This window comes from Entelurus aequoreus, linkage group LG27, assembly GCF_033978785.1.
Source record: "Entelurus aequoreus isolate RoL-2023_Sb linkage group LG27, RoL_Eaeq_v1.1, whole genome shotgun sequence".
NCBI classification, from domain to species: Eukaryota; Metazoa; Chordata; class Actinopteri; order Syngnathiformes; family Syngnathidae; genus Entelurus; species Entelurus aequoreus.
This window is the reverse complement of record NC_084757.1, coordinates 679,303-696,559: the sequence shown is the minus strand read 5'-3', so window position 1 is coordinate 696,559 and position 17,257 is coordinate 679,303. Positions and strand designations below refer to the sequence as shown.

The window sequence follows — 17,257 nt, the reverse complement described above, 5'->3', positions numbered from 1 at the left end:
TGTTATCACTTTTATCAGTTTGATCACTGTTAACACTTTTATCAGCTTGATCACTTTGATCACTGTTATCAGTTTTATCACTTTTATCACTTTTAACACTTATCAGTTTTTATCACTTTTATCACTGTCATCAGTTTCAACAGTTTTAACAGTTTCATCAGTTTTATCACTTATCAGTTTGATCACTTTTATCAGTTTGATCACTGTTAACACTTTTGTCAGCTTTTATCACTTTTAACACTTTTATCAGTTTGATCACTTTTAACACTTTTATCAGTTTGATCACTTTTATCAGTTTGATCCCTTTCATCAGTTTCAACAGTTTTAAAAGTTTCAACAGTTTTATCAGTTTGATCACTTTTACCAGTTAGATCACTTTTATCAGTTTGATCACTTTTATCACTTTTATCAGCTTTTATCACTTTTATCAGTTTGATCACTTTTAACACTTTTATCAGCTTTTATCACTTTTATCAGTTTTAACAGTTTCATCACTTTTATCACTTTTGTCCTCATGATGCATCCTGGCCTCCGCTTGACAACTTCTTCTCCTGCAGGAACCGTGTCAGCGGCGTGTACGAGGTCAGCTTGTGCAACCTGGCCGACGCAGGAAGTCCAGGTAAGAGTCCAGGTTACAGGCGCCCTGCTGGAACGTTCCGTCAATCTAAGGCTTCCCCCGGCAGGCATGCAGAGACGACGCAGGCGGGTGCTGGACACCTCGGTGGCGTACGTGCGCGGGGAGGAGAACCTGGCCGGGTGGAGGCCTCGCAGCGACAGCCTGATCCTGGAGCACCAGTGGGAGCTGGAGAAACTCAGCCTGCTTCAAGACGTGAGCGCACACATACACAGCGGGAGGGGTTTCTCCAAATATTATTGAAAAAAAACCCATCAACAAGTGGAATAACAGAGCAAACCGGTGAAATTGAACACGAACAAGTTTACTTTATACAGACTGGTTTTGAGAGATTGTTCTGAGTGTGGACCCTCAGTGGAGAGAGTTGGACACTCCATCAGTCTCCAAAGATGTCTGCTAACAAGGACTGATGTTTCAGGTGGAGAAGACCAAACATTTCCTCCTGCTGAGAGAGAAGCTGGAGTCCACCCTGCTGGACGCTAACACAGAAGAACTTCTCAGCCACCAGCCGGATGTGGCCGGCGCTTCGGAGCTCACCAGCGAGAGGCAGCGCCAGCTCGCCATGAAGGTTGTGCCTCGCTCACACTCTCCCGTCTGTTGCCAGGATACGGCAGGTAAATGTGAAGAAACTTTGTCCACGCAGTGTCTGCGCCTGCTGTCTCACTCCTTCGACCGGGACCACCGCCACCTGTGTGTCAGCGCCAGTGAGAGCAAGGTACTTCCTCTTCAACACGCCACTTCCTGTCGCCACGCTAACACTCCTTTTGTGCAGATATCGCAGATGTCCGTCACCACGCTCGGAGACTCCGCCTCCGTGTCCGCCCTCAACACCATCACACCCTCCTCCACCTGCCCTTCCCTGGTGGAGGGTTGCTATAGCAACGCTGAACTCAGGTCAGCCCTCAGACACCTGTGTGCTGTAGTCTAATAATAATAGATATACTAATAATATATACATGACACATGTGTGCTGTAGTCTAATAATAATAGATATACTAATAATATATACATGACACATGTGTGCTGTAGTCTAATAATAATAGATATACTAATAATATATATATATATATATATATATATATATATATATATATATATATATATATATATATATATATATATATATATATATGTACAGTAAATACAAACCCCAAAAGCGTTGATGGATGCAACGTGTGTCATAAAAAGCTGGACTCTCACTATTATGTTAGATCCACTATGGACTAAACTCTCACTATTATGTTAGATCCACTATGGACTGGACTCTCACTATTATGTTAGATCCACTATGGACTAAACTCTCACTGTTATGTCAGATCCACTATGGACTGGACTCTCACTATTAGATCCACTATGGACTGGACTCTCACACTATTTTGTTAGATCCACTATGGACTGGACTCTCACTATTATGTTAGATCTACTACGGACTGGACTCTCACTATTATGTTAAATCCACTATGGACTAAACTCTCACTATTATGTTAGATCCACTATGGACTGGACTCTCACTATTGTGTTAGATCCACTATGGACTGGACTCTCACTATTCTGTCAGATCCACTATGGACTGGACTCTCACTATTATGTTCGATCCACTATGGACTGGACTCTCACTATTATGTTAGATCCACTATGGACTGGACTCTCACTATTATGTCAGATCTACTATGGACTGGACTCTCACTATTAGATCCACTATGGACTAGACTCTCACTATTATGTTAGATCCACTATGGACTGGACTCTCACTATTATGTTAGATCCACTATGGACTGGACTCTCACTATTATGTTAGATCCACTATGGACTGGACTCTCACTATTATGTTAGATCTACTATGGACTGGACTCTCACTATTAGATCCACTATGGACTAGACTCTCACTATTATGTTAGATCCACTATGGACTGGACTCTCACTATTATGTTAGATCCACTATGGACTGGACTCTCACTATTATGTTAGATCCACTATGGACTGGACTCTCACTATTATGTTAGATCTACTATGGACTGGACTCTCACTATTAGATCCACTATGGACTGGACTCTCACTATTATGTTAGATCCACTATGGACTGGACTCTCACTATTATGTTAGATCCACTATGGACTGGACTCTCACTATTATGTTAGATCTACTACGGACTGGACTCTCACTATTATGTTAAATCCACTATGGACTAAACTCTCACTATTATGTTAGATCCACTATGGACTGGACTCTCACTATTGTGTTAGATCCACTATGGACTGGACTCTCACTATTATGTCAGATCCACTATGGACTGGACTCTCACTATTATGTTCGATCCACTATGGACTGGACTCTCACTATTATGTTAGATCCACTATGGACTGGACTCTCACTATTATGTCAGATCTACTATGGACTGGACTCTCACTATTAGATCCACTATGGACTAGACTCTCACTATTATGTTAGATCCACTATGGACTGGACTCTCACTATTATGTTAGATCCACTATGGACTGGACTCTCACTATTATGTTAGATCCACTATGGACTGGACTCTCACTATTATGTTAGATCTACTATGGACTGGACTCTCACTATTAGATCCACTATGGACTGGACTCTCACTATTATGTTAGATCTACTATGGACGGGACTCTCACTATTATGTTAGATCCACTATGGACTGGACTCTCACAATATTATGTTAGATCCACTATGGACTGGACTCTCACTATTATGTTAGATCCACTATGGACTGGACTCTCACTATTATGTTAGATCCACTATGGACTGGACTCTCACTATTATGTTAGATCTACTATGGACTGGACTCTCACTATTAGATCCACTATGGACTGGACTCACACTATTATGTTAGATCCACTATAGATTGGACTCTCACTATTTTGTTAGATCCACTATGGACTGGACTCTCACTATTATGTTAGATCCACTATGGACTGGACTCTCACTATTATGTTAGATCCACTATGGACTGGACTCTCCCACTATTATGTTAGATCCACTATGGACTGGACTCTCACACTATTATGTTAGATCCACTATGGACTGGACTCTCACTATTATGTTAGATCCACTATGGACTGGACTCTCCCACTATTATGTTAGATCCACTATGGACTGGACTCTCACACTATTATGTTAGATCCACTATGGACTGGACTCTCACTATTATGTTAGATCCATTATGGACTGGACTCTCACTATTATGTTAGATCCACTATGGACTGGACTCTCACACTATTATGTTAGATCCACTATGGACTGGACTCTCACACTATTATGTTAGATCCACTATGGACTGGACTCTCACACTATTATGTTAGATCCACTATGGACTGGACTCTCACACTATTATGTTAAATCCACTATGGACTGGACTCTCACTATTATGTTAGATCCACTATGGACTGGACTCTCACACTATTATGTTAGATCCACTATGGTCTGGACTCTCACAATATAATCCACTCGACGTCCATTGCACCGGTCGCCCAGGGGGGGTCCCCACATCCGCGGTCCCCCCAAAGTTTCTCATTGTCATCCCATTGGGTTGAGTTTTTGATTGATTGATTGATTGATAGATACATGCTTTTGCAGACCTCCCGCTCTTCGCTCCCGTGCCGTCAGCCCGGGTCCCGACACGCAGCAGGACGCGGGTCCCGACACGCAGCAGGACGCAGACCCCAAGACGTGTGAAGAGAAACCTCGCATCCGTAGATTTGTCCCTGACATCCAGGAGATCCGAGTCAGGTGAGGCAGCTGTGAGAGTGTGGACCTCCGCCAAGGCTCTAACACAAGTGTTGTCCTCAGCCCCATCGTGTCCAAGAAAGGCTATCTGCACTTCTTGGATCCGCACACCAACAGCTGGGTGAAGCGCTACGTGGTGGTGCGCCGGCCCTACGTCTACATTTACAACACGGAGCGTGACGGCGTGGAGCGCGCCATCCTCAATCTGTCCTCCGCTCAGGTGGAGTACAGTGAGGACCAGCAGGCCATGCTGAAGGTGTGTGGAACAATCTCCCACACGGCGGGCTTCGTCTTCTAACGTGTGCACCTGTATCTACTCAATGCAGACCCCCAACACCTTTGCTGTGTGCACGGAGCATCGTGGGATATTACTTCAAGCTGGCAGTGACAAGGACATGCATGACTGGCTGTATGCCTTCAACCCTCTCCTGGCAGGGACCATCAGGTAAAGAGTAGGCAGTGTACAGCTACAGTCTGTGGAACGCTCTCCCCGACCACCTGAGGGCGCCACAGACTGTGGATGATTTTAAAAAAGGCTTAAAAACCCTTCTTTTTAAAAAAGCCTTTTTTTTTAGATATATGCGTGCTAATTCTAGTTTTTATTTTTATTATCTTTTTATTTATTTTTTTAATACACTGTAGCACTTTGAGGTTGTTTGCTCAATGGAAAGTGCTTTTTTACAAATAAAATCTATTATTATTATTATTATTATTACAGCTTGTAACAACAAGGACATGCATGACTGGCTGTATGCCTTCAATCCTCTCCTGGCAGGGACCATCAGGTAAAGAGTACTCAGTGTACAGCTACAGTATGTGGAACGCTCTCCCTGACCACCTGAGGGCGCCACAGACTGTGGATGCTTTTAAAAAAGGCTTAAAAACCGTTCTTTTAAAAAAAGCCTTTTTTTTAGATATATGCGTGCTAGTTCTAGTTTTTATTTTTATTTGTTTTTATTATCTTTTTTTTTTTTTTTTTTAATACACTGTAGCACTTTGAGGTTGTTTGCTCAATGGAAAGTGCTTTTTTACAAATAAAATCTATAATTATTATTATTATTATTATTATTATTATTATTATTATCATTATTATTATTATTACAGCTTGTAACAACAAGGACATGCATGACTGGCTGTATGCCTTCAATCCTCTCCTGGCAGGGACCATCAGGTAAAGAGTAGTCAGTGTACAGCTACAGTCTGTGGAACGCTCTCCCTGACCACCTGAGGGCGCCACAGACTGGATGATTTTAAAAAAGGCTTAAAAACCCTTCTTTTAAAAAAAGCCTCTTTTTTTTAGATATATGCGTGCTAGTTCTATTTTTTATTTTTATTATCTTTTTATTTATTTTTTTAATACACTGTAGCACTTTGAGGTTGTTTGCTCAATGGAAAGTGCTTTTTTACAAATAAAATCTATTATTATTATTATTATTATTATTATTATTATTATTATTATTATTATTACAGCTTGTAACAACAAGGACATGCATGACTGGCTGTATGCCTTCAACTATCTCCTGGCAGGGACCATCACGTAAAGAAAAGTCAGTGTACAGCTACAGTCTGTGGAACGCTCTCCCTGACCACCTGAGGGCGCCACAGACTGTGGATGCTTTTAAAAAAAGGCTACAAACCCTTCTTTTTAAAAAAGCCTTTTTTTAGATATATACGTGCTAGTTCTAGTTTTTATTTTTATTATCTTTTTATTTATTTTTTTTATACACTGTAGCACTTTGAGGTTGTTTGCTCAATGGAAAGTGCTTTTATGCAAATAAAATCTATTATTATTACAGCTTGTAACAACAAGGACATGCATGACTGGCTGTATGCCTTCAACCCTCTCCTGGCAGGGACCATTCGGTAAAGAGTAGTCAGTGTACAGCTACAGTCTGTGGAACGCTCTCCCTGACCACCTGAGGGCGCCACAGACTGTGGATGCTTTTAAAAAAGGCTTGAAAACCCTTCTTTTAAAAAAAGCCTTTTTTTTTTAGATATATGCGTGCTGGTTCTAGTTTTTATTTTTATTTGTTTTTATTATCTTTTTATTTATTTTTTTAAATACACTGTAGCACTTTGAGGTTGTTTGCTCAATGGAAAGTGCTTTTTTACAAATAAAATCTATTATAATTATTATTATTATTATTATTATCATTATTATTGTTATTACAGCTTGTAACAACAAGGACATGCATGACTGGCTGTATGCCTTCAACCCTCTCCTGGCAGGGACCATCAGGTAAAGAGTAGTTAGTGTACAGCTACAGTCTGTGGAACGCTCTCCCTGACCACCTGAGGGCGCCACAGACTGTGGATGCTTTTAAAAAAGGCTTAACAACCCTTCTTTTGAAAAAAGCCTTTTTTTTAGATATATGCGTGCTAGTTGTAGTTTTTATTTTGTTTTATTTTTATTATCTTTTTATTTATTTTTTTAATACACTGTAGCACTTTGAGGTTGTTTGCTCAATGGAAAGTGCTTTTTTACAAATAAAATCTATTATTATTATTATTATTATTATTATTATTATTATTATTACAGCTTGTAACAACAAGGACATGCATGACTGGCTGTATGCCTTCAACCCTCTCCTGGCAGGGAACATCGGGTAAAGAGTAGTCTTGAGGGCGCCACAGACTGTGGATGCTTTTAAAAAAGGCTTAAAAACCCTTCTTTTTTTAAAAAAAGCCCTTTTTTAGATATATGCGTGCTAGTTCTAGTTTTTTGGGGTTTTTTTTGTGTTGCCAGATGTTAACACACTATGTGTATATATATACTGTATATACACACACAAATTCAAGCAGAAGCTTGTGGATGGCTACCAAAAGCGCCTTATTGCAGTGAAACTTGCCAAGGGACATGGAAGCAAATATTAACATTGCTGTATGTATACTTTTGACCACTTTTGATGATTGGAAACTCCAGACAGCCATGACATGATGTTCTTTACAAGTGTATGTCAACTTTTGACCACGACTGTACTTCTTGTATTTGTATTTCATCAATTTGAATGCGTAGAAAAAGACAAACATTTGTTTTTGTCTTCCATGAGGATTGAAGAATGTCCTCCGTGTCCTAGCTTTTAGTATAACCCATTTATTTATTTATTATCATGGCGTGTTTTTCTAGAATGATCCGTGACACGTTTCTTTGTCCTCCTGCAGGTCAAAGTTGTCCAGAAGACGAGTGGGACAGATGAGGATGTGAGGACCGAGGGCAAAGGGGTCCGGGGGGGGGGTCATGACAAAGACTTGACTTGTACATAGAAAGCCCCTCCCCCGCGACCACGAAGGCCCACCCGGCGGCGAGGACGAGGCGTCCCTGTCATAACGTGTGGTGATGTAGTTGTTGTCCTGGGGCATGATTCTCTTCTCTCGCTGCTCCACACCTCCTTTTTCTTTACCTGCCTCGCTTATTTATTCCCGCATGGATTTATTTACAAAGACATTTATATTTCTAAAGTACGGTGCAATTTCTGCACACTGCACTTTGTAAGAAGCTCGTCGCTGTTTCCCTCCGTCACGTTGGCCACCCGCGGGAAACGTCCGCTTTTCAGTTTGGCCGAGTCAGCAGAATAATGTCATGCAGTGCCTCTCTCTCTCTCTCTCTCTCTCTCTCTCTCTCTCTCTCTCTCTCTCGCTTCAGTTTGCCTCTGATCAAGGGTGTTGTCAGTCTGTGACCTTCATGCTGCGACCTTCATCTTCTCTTCTGTCCAACAGCGAGCCATGTCTGCTCCTGGCAGGGCACCCACCAAATCCCCCCCCCCACCCGTCCAATTGACCAAGTTAGGGTACCAGTTTGGCGATCACTCCAGCAGCACTGAGAGCAGACTCAGCCAAACTACCTCTCGGTCGTTTTTGCAAAAGAAATTGACTTAAAAAAAACAAAAACGCTCCAACATGACGTTAAGTAAGGCTCCGGTACTCTGAAAATGCGCTAGCTTGATGCTAATATACATTGTCTTTGCTATTGACGTGCTAGCTAGCAGGCACAAGACATTGAAACAACGTTGAGAATTGGTTGAATGAGGTCCTGATGTTGAGTGACTCGAACATAACGTTGAAACAACATGCTTTTTGACGACGCTAAATCAATGTCAGGTTGTGATGTTGATTTGACATTGACTTTTGGTCATTTCCCAACCAATATTCTACAAAACAAATACAACGTTGAAACAACATGCTTTTTGACGACGTTTAATCAATGTCAGGTTGTGATGTTGATTTGACATTGACTTTTGGTCATTTCCCAACCAATATTCTACAAAACAAATACAACGTTGAAATAACATGCTTTTTGACGACGTTTATTAAAATTTTGGTCATTTCCCAACCAATATTGTACAAAACAAATACAACGTTGAAACAACATGCTTTTTGATGACGTTTAATCAATCTTGGGTTCTCACGTTGATTTAACCATTGAATTTTGGTCATTTCCTAAACAATATTCTACAACACAAATACAACGTTGAAACAACATGCTTTTTGACAACGTTTATTAAAATTTTGGTCATTTCCTAAACAATATTCTACAACACAAATACAACGTTGAAATAACATGCTTTTTGACGACGTTTATTACAATTTTGGTCATTTCCCAACCAATATTCTACATCACAAATACAACGTTGAAACAACATGCTTTTTGACAACGTTTATTAAAATTTTGGTCATTTCCCAACCAATATTCTACATCACAAATACAACGTTGAAACAACATGCTTTTTGACGACTTTTAATCAATGTTGGGTTCTGACGTTGATTTGACCATTGAAATTTGGTTATTTCCCAACCAATATTCTACAACAAAAATACAACATTGAAACAACATGCTTTTTGACGACGTTTATTAAAATTTTGGTCATTTTCTAACCAATATTGTACAACACAATACAACATTGAAACAACATGCTTTTTGACGACGTTTTATCAATGTTGGGTTCTGACGTTGATTTGACATTGAATTTTGGTCATTTCCCAACACAAATACAACGTTGAAACAACATGCTTTTTGACGACGTTTAATCAATCTTGGGTTCTCACGTTGATTTGACCATTGAATTTTGGTCATTTCCTAAACAATTTTCTACAACACAAATACAACGTTGAAACAACATGCTTTTTGACAACGTTTATTAAAATTTTGGTCATTTCCCAACCAATATTCTACAACACAAATACAACGTTGAAACAACATGCTTTTTGACGATATTTAATCAATGTTGGGTTCTGACGTTGATTTGACATTGAAATTTGGGTAATTTCCCAACCAACAACGTGGATCCAACGTTGGACATCGACCATGTCTCAATTTACAAATACAACTATTTTGCAACGTTGTTCCGAAGTCAGTTTTAAAGGACGTGTACGTATAATCAACGTTGTATACAATGTCTCGTGCCTGCTGGATACTGATTAGCATTAGCGATTTTACATGGCAATTTCAACACCTCCCACATTTGTGAACTACAACCAAGATGCACGTTACAATCAAACTGTTGTGTTATAAATGCGATACTTACAGTATTAACACTTTTTAGGGCGCAACAAAAACCATAAAAACACAGAATAAACTATAGACTACTGCCATCTCACGTCTGGGACTGTAACTGCAACTTCAAATGACAATGTGATGATAATAAAAACAAGATATGGACAGCCGTTATCATAATCCTCTCATTTTTAAATGTTGCAATAAAAAATAGATTTACTAACACACACCCACAAAAGTGAGGGAAATTGGTAAAGTTGAGTACTCGTATCAGTTATCTTATGTGAATTATGTGTGAGAAGTCAGCGACAAATAACAGTTGCTACCATCCACCTCCCCCAACTAGGAACACTTTTTCTAGACAATATTTGTTGTCGACAACACTTGTACTTTTACACAGAAAATCATGTGAAATGTAACATTTGACCTTTGTGAAGGCAGCCATGAGGAGGAGGAGGCTGCCACCTTTGTGTTTCTCACCTTCTTTACCTAAGTGCTGCCACTCACAACTTTCTTTGGCCCTTATTTTGCAGTTGTACTCGATACAAAAAGTACCCATTGGTATTGATATCAGCAAAAAAAGCAAAAAACAGTATGAGATTCTTCTGCTCGCATCTAAAATGTTTGCTACCAACGCGCCGATACAAGCTGTCCTGTGATATCATGTGTGATACAAGCAGTCCTGTGATATCATGTGTGATACAAGCAGTCCTGTGATATCATGTGTGATACAAGCAGTCCTGTGATATCATGTGTGATACAAGCAGTCCCGCAGAGTGTTTACTTGGGTGTGATATCATGTGCGATACAAGCAGTCCTGCAGTGTGTTTACTTGTGTGATATCATGTGCAATACAAGCAGTCCTGCAGTGTGTTTACTTGTGTGTGATATCATGTGCGATACAAGCAGTCCTGCAGTGTGTTTACTTGTGTGTGATACCATGTGCGATACAAGCAGTCCTGCAGTGTGTTTACTTGTGTGTGATATCATGTGCGATACAAGCAGTCCTGCAGACTGTTTACTTGGGTGTGATATAATGTGGGATACAAGCAGTCCCGCAGAGTGTTTACTTGTGTGTGATATCATGTGCGATATAAGCAGTCCTGCAGTGTGTTTACTTGTGTGTGATATCATGTGCAATACAAGCAGTCCTGCAGTGTGTTTACTTGTGTGTGATATCATGTGCGATACAAGCAGTCCTGCAGTGTGTTTACTTGTGTGTGATACCATGTGCGATACACGCAGTCCTGCAGTGTGTTTACTTGTGTGTGATATCATGTGCGATACAAGCAGTCCTGCAGACTGTTTACTTGGGTGTGATATAATGTGGGATACAAGCAGTCCCGCAGAGTGTTTACTTGTGTGTGATATCATGTGCGATACAAGCAGTCTTGCAGTGTGTTTACTTGTGTGTGATATGTGGGATACAAGCAATCCTGAAGAGTGTTTACTTGGGTGTGATATCATGTGCGATACAAGCAGTCCCGCAGTGTGTTTACTTGTGTGTGGTATCATGTGCGATACAAGCAGTCCTGTAGAGTGTTGACTTGTGTGTGATATCATGTGCGATACAAGCAGTCCTGCAGTTTGCTTACTTGTGTGTGATATCACGTGGGATACAAGCAGTCTTGAAGAGTGTTTACTTGGGTGTGATATCATGTGCGATACAAGCAGTCCCGCAGTGTGTTTACTTGTGTGTGATGTCATGTGCGATACAAGCAGTCCTGCGGAGTTTTTACTTGTGTGTGATATCATGTGCGATACAAGCAGTACCGCAGAGTGTTTACTTGTGTGTGATATCATGTGGGATACAAGCAGTCCTGCCAAGTGTTGACTTGTGTGTGATATCATGTGCGATACAAGCAGTCCTGCCGAGTGTTGACTTGTGTGTGATACCATGTGCGATACAAGCAGTCCTGCCGAGTGTTGACTTGTGTGTGTGTGATATCATGTGTGATAAAAGCAATCCTGCAGTGTGTGTTTACTTGTGTGTGATATCATGTGGTATAAAAGCAGTCCTGCAAGATTGTTGACTTGGGTGTGATATCATGTGCAATACAAGCAGTCATGCAGAGTGTTGACTTGGGTGTGATATCATGTGCGATACAAGCAGTCCTGCCGAGTGTTGACTTGTGTGTGATACCATGTGCGATACAAGCAGTCCTGCAGTGGGTTTACTTGTGTGTGATATCATGTGCGATACAAACAGTCCTGCCGAGTGTTGACTTGTGTGTGTATGATATCATGTGTGATAAAAGCAATCCTGTAGTGTGTTTACTTGTGTGTGATATCATGTGCGATACAAGCAGTTCTGCCGAGTGTTGACTTGTGTGTGGTACCATGTGCGATACAAGCAGTCCTGGCAAGTGTTGACTTGTGTGTGATATCATGTGCAATACAAACAGTCCTGCCGAGTGTTGACTTGTGTGTGTATGATATCATGTGTGATAAAAGCAGTCCTGCAGTGTGTTGACTTGTGTGTGATATCATGTGCGATACAAGCAGTCCTGCAGAGTGTTTGCGCAAAGCTGGACAGTTAGTTAACATCTAAAGTTCCTCCAATTTCTTCTATTTTAGTCAAGTCATTTAAAAAAGGTAAACATTGTAGGCTACTAGGAACTAGCAGCTACACAACAGCTAAGCACACAAGCTAGACATAGGTCATAATAATGGAACAAAGTTGACATTTGTCAATATAAACAAATAATTGTAGTTACATAAGACTTACACATACAAAGTCTCCAAGGCAGAAGCGTGTTAGAAGGTATCCAGTAACAAACGTGTCCGCATCATTGAACTTATTGCCTCATGAGCAGAACTCCATGAATTAGCTGACAATTCCAATGGTTTTTGAGCTGACATTTAAAGGAACAGATCTCTGTATCGTCCCACTCGCTCTGCTGCAGTTTGGGACATTTCAGGACATTTTCTACATGTTCCGAGCGTCGTTTTTTTGGGGGGGGATTTTGTTGGTTCTGCTGCCAGTGTGATGCAAGGTGCAACATGTAGGGAAGGTAAACAGCAGGTTGCACACGTACGTCAGCCTGAGCTCACGCTAATAAAAAAAACAATAACAAACTGGCACTGAAGTTTTATGCTTGCAAGCATTGAGGCGCTTGTAAAAAGTAAATTATGTTCTTCTTTGAGAATATACACTATATTGTACTATATATACACTATATTGTACTATATATACACTATATTGTACTATATTGTACTATATATACACTATATTGTACTATATATACACTATATTGTACTATATTGTACTATATATACACCATATTGTACTATATATACACTATATTGTACTATATATACACTAGTTATATATAGTACACAAACGCTGCAAAACACGAGTGACGGGAAATAAGTTTTGGGTTTTTTCAGTAAAATGCTGTCAAATTCGGTCGGTTTCAGCTGCACCTTTTTTTCTTTTTTTTTACTGCAAAATGTACTGTTTGGTTTTTACACTGTGCTTCAAAATAATAACATGCATAAGCAATGTGTGATAATATGCTGAGGTGAAAATGCCTTTACTGTACATTCATATATTATTGTGCGTTGCTGACAAAACACACACAAATATTTCAACAAGTTGAAAAACTATTTTCCGCAAGTAAACAAAACAAAAACATTTGCCACTACAAAACGATTTTCTTTCATTAAAAAAATGATTTGCAAGTATAAAAACTATTCTCAAGAATAAAACGGTTTACTACAAGAAAAACAACAATTTGCAGTATACATTTTTTTTTTCAATTAAAAGAAAGATTCGCTAGTAAAAAAAAGCTATTTTTTTGCCAGAAAAAAATTTAAATAAAACATTTTATGCAAGAAAAAAACGATTTGCAATTATAAAAAAAAAAATTTCTGCAAGTATAAAGACTGTTTTCGACAAGAAAAACAACAATTTGCAAGTATAAAAAAAAAATTTCAATTAAAAGAAAGATTCGCTAGTAAAAAAAGATATTTTTTTGCAAGTAAAACAATTATTCACAAGTATAAATATTTTATGCAAGAAAAAAACGATTTGCAAGTATAAAAAAATAATTTTCTGCAAGTATAAAAACTGTTTTCGACAAGAAAAACAACAATTTGCAAGTATACATTTTTTTTTCCAATTAAAAGAAAGATTCGCTAGTAAAAAAAAACTATTTTTTTTTGCAAGAAAATAAATTATTCACAAGTAAAAAAAACAAAAAACATTTTATGCAAGAAAAAAACCATTTGCGAGTATAAAAAAAATAATTTTCTGCAAGTATAAAAACTGATTTCGACAATAAAAAGTATAATTATTTTTTTTAATTAAAAGAAAGATTCGCTAATAAAAAAGTAATTTTTTTGCAAGAAAATAAATTATTCACAAGTAAATAAATAAATAACATTTTATGCAAGAAAAAAACGATTTGTAAGTATTAAAAAATAATTTTCTGCAAGTATAAAAACTGTTTTCGACAAGAAAAACAACAATTTGCAAGTATAAAAATTATTATTTTTTCAATTAAAGAAAGATTCGCTAGTAAAAAAAAAAACTATTTTTTTTGCAAGAAAATAAATTATTCACAAGTAAAAAAATAAATAACATTTTATGCAAGAAAAAAATGATTTGCAGTATAAAAAGATAACTGTCTGCAAGTACAAAAACTGTTTTCGACAAGAAAAACAACAATTTGCAAGTATAAACTTTTTTTTTTCAATTAAAAGAAAGATTCGCTAGTTAAAAAAAAGCTATTTTTTTGCAAGAAAAAAAATTATTCACAAGTATAAAAAAATACATTTTTTGCAAGAAAAAAACGGTTTGCAAGTATAAAAAAATAATTCTCTGCAAGTATAAAAACTGTTTTCGACAAGAAAAACAACAATTTGCAAGTATACATTTTTTTTGTTTCAATTAAAAGAAAGGTTCGCTAGTAAAAAAGACCAATTTTTTTGCAAGAATATAAATTATTCACAAGTAAAAAAAAAACTAAATACATTTTATGCAAGAAAAAAACGATTGGCAAGTATAAAAACTGTTTTCGACAAGAAAAACAACAATTCGCAAGTATAAAAAAAAAAAGTTCAATTAAAAGAAAGATTCGCTAGTAAAAAAAACATTTTTTTTGCAAGAAAAAAATGTATTCACAAGTATAAAAAAAAACAAAATTTTCTTCAAGAAAAACAACAATTTGCAAGTATAAAAATAATTTTCTGCCAGGAAAAAAAGATTCGCAAATATAAAAACGCATTTCTTCAATTAAAAAGGATTCTAACTTTAAAAAAATGTTCTTAAATTAAAACGATTCATAATTTAAAAAAACAATAAGCAGGTACATAATAATTTCCTGCAATAACTTTACTCCTCACCCTGCTTCTTCTTCTTCTTTGTTAGTCTGTGCGGATGGCACCATGCGCAAATACCAGTAGCTCTTAAATGGACTCAGCAGCACCCCCTGTGGTGGTGCAGTGACAATGACACGTGTGCAGCTGCAATATGACTGCAGAAAGTTGGGACTTGCAGGAAATGGATTAAATACTTATAAATGATCATTTATAATTATAATTATAATAATAATTAATTATAATAATAATAATTATATAATAATAATAATTAATTATAATTATATAATAATAATAATAATTAATTATAATTTAAATGTGAGCCTTTTTTTTTTTAATTCAATAAAATAGTCGTTATTCTTGCAAATCATTTAATTATTTTTAATTTTTTTAACTTGCAAATCGTTTTTTAATTGAATATTTTCTTTCCACTTGCGAATGTTTGTGCGCGAGTTCAAACATTTTTGTGTGTTTTGTAATAACTTTGCTCCACGGTGATTAGAGACTTAGACTTAGTCTGATGCCTTTTTCATTTTGCTGCACTTTTTCTGCACTCTTGAGTCCACTTAATGATTGTAGATGAGCAGGAAACTACACCTGGACATTCCTGACACCTTTCACCGCTTCCAAGGACAAGGCTTGACCTTGTCGTGCTTCCACGCCTTCTTGTCGTGAGTCCCAACGACCTTGCATTGTACATACGGACATGATTGCTGTGAAACTTGTCGTAGAGCCACGCCCCTTTTTCACACTAAACGGGCCGCCGTCGTTCAGTGAGTGTTTGTGCAGTCAAATGTTTGTCAACACCTCTCATGTGGAATAAAACTGTTTGAACACCTCTCATGTGTGGAATAAAACTGTTTGAACACCTCTCATGTGGAATAAAACTGTTTGAACGCCTCTCATGTGGAATAAAACTGTTTGAACACCTCTTATGTGTGAAATAAAACTGTTTGAATACCTGTCAAAAAGTCTGAATTTTTTTTAAGTGTCAAAAAGTCACGATTTTAAATCCCGATTTTTTGACACTTACAAAAAAATCCTGATTTTTTTGACCAAAAAAATCCAGACTTTTTGACACTTGGAAAAAATCCAGACTTTTTGACGGTTAGAAAAATTCCCAACTTTTTGACACTTAGAAAAAATTCAGACTTTTTGACACTTAGAAAAAATTCAGACTTTTTGACACTTAGAAAAAATTCCCGACAACTGTTTGAACACCTCTCATGTGTGGAATAAAACTGTTTAAACACCTCTCGTGAGGAAAAAAATCCTGACTATTTTCACACTTCGAAAAAATCCTGACTTTTTCACAAAAAAAGTCCTGAATTTTTGACACTTAGAAAAAAGTCCGACTTTTTGACAGAAAAAATCCAGACTTTTTGACATCGGAATTTTTTCAAAGTGTCAAAAAGTCGGGATTTTTTTGGTCAAAAAGTCGGAATTTTTGACACTTTGAACGCCTCTCATGTGGAATAAAACTGTTTGAACACCTGTCAAAAAGTCAGAATTTTTTTTAAGTGTCAAAAAGTTACGATTTTAAATTCCGATTTTTTGACACTTACAAAAAATCCCGATTTTTTGACCAAAAAAATCCAGACTTTTTGACACTTGGAAAAAATTCAGACTTTTTGACAGAAATTCCCGTCTTTTTGACACTTAGAAAAAATTCAGACTTTTTGACGGATAGAAAAATTCCCAACTTATTGACACTTAGAAAAAATTCCCGACAACTGTTTGAACACCTCTCAAGTGTGGAATAAAACTGTTTAAACACCTCTCGTGTGGAAAAAATCCCGACTTTTTGACACTTAGAAAAAATCCTGACTTTTTGACAAAAAAAGTCCCGACTTTTTGACACTTAGAAAAAAATTCCGACTTTTTGACTAAATAAATCCCGACTTTTTGACATCTGAATTTTTCCGAAGTGTCAAAAAGTCGGGATTTTTTTGGTCAAAAAGTTTAAATTTCCCAACTTTTTGACACTTAGAAAAAATTCAGACTTTTTGACACTTAGAAAAAATTCAGACTTTTTGACACTTAGAAAAAATTCAGAC

The 17,257-nt window shown here is 37.5% G+C and overlaps 1 protein-coding gene across 1 annotated transcript in view; it reads left to right on the top strand.

Annotated features, from left to right (window-relative positions):
• LOC133644325 (kinesin-like protein KIF1A) overlaps positions 1-13,688 on the top strand; it is a 116,130-nt gene extending 102,442 nt beyond the window's left edge. Inside the window, exons 41-48 of the mRNA XM_062038722.1 lie at positions 558-619; positions 684-829; positions 1,053-1,349; positions 1,407-1,528; positions 4,238-4,390; positions 4,451-4,643; positions 4,714-4,832; positions 7,550-13,688. Coding sequence (XP_061894706.1) covers positions 558-619; positions 684-829; positions 1,053-1,349; positions 1,407-1,528; positions 4,238-4,390; positions 4,451-4,643; positions 4,714-4,832; positions 7,550-7,592 — 1,135 coding nt within the window. The 3' untranslated portion in view covers positions 7,593-13,688. The remainder of the gene's footprint in view (positions 1-557; positions 620-683; positions 830-1,052; positions 1,350-1,406; positions 1,529-4,237; positions 4,391-4,450; positions 4,644-4,713; positions 4,833-7,549) is intronic.
• The last annotated feature ends 3,569 nt before the right edge of the window (positions 13,689-17,257 follow it).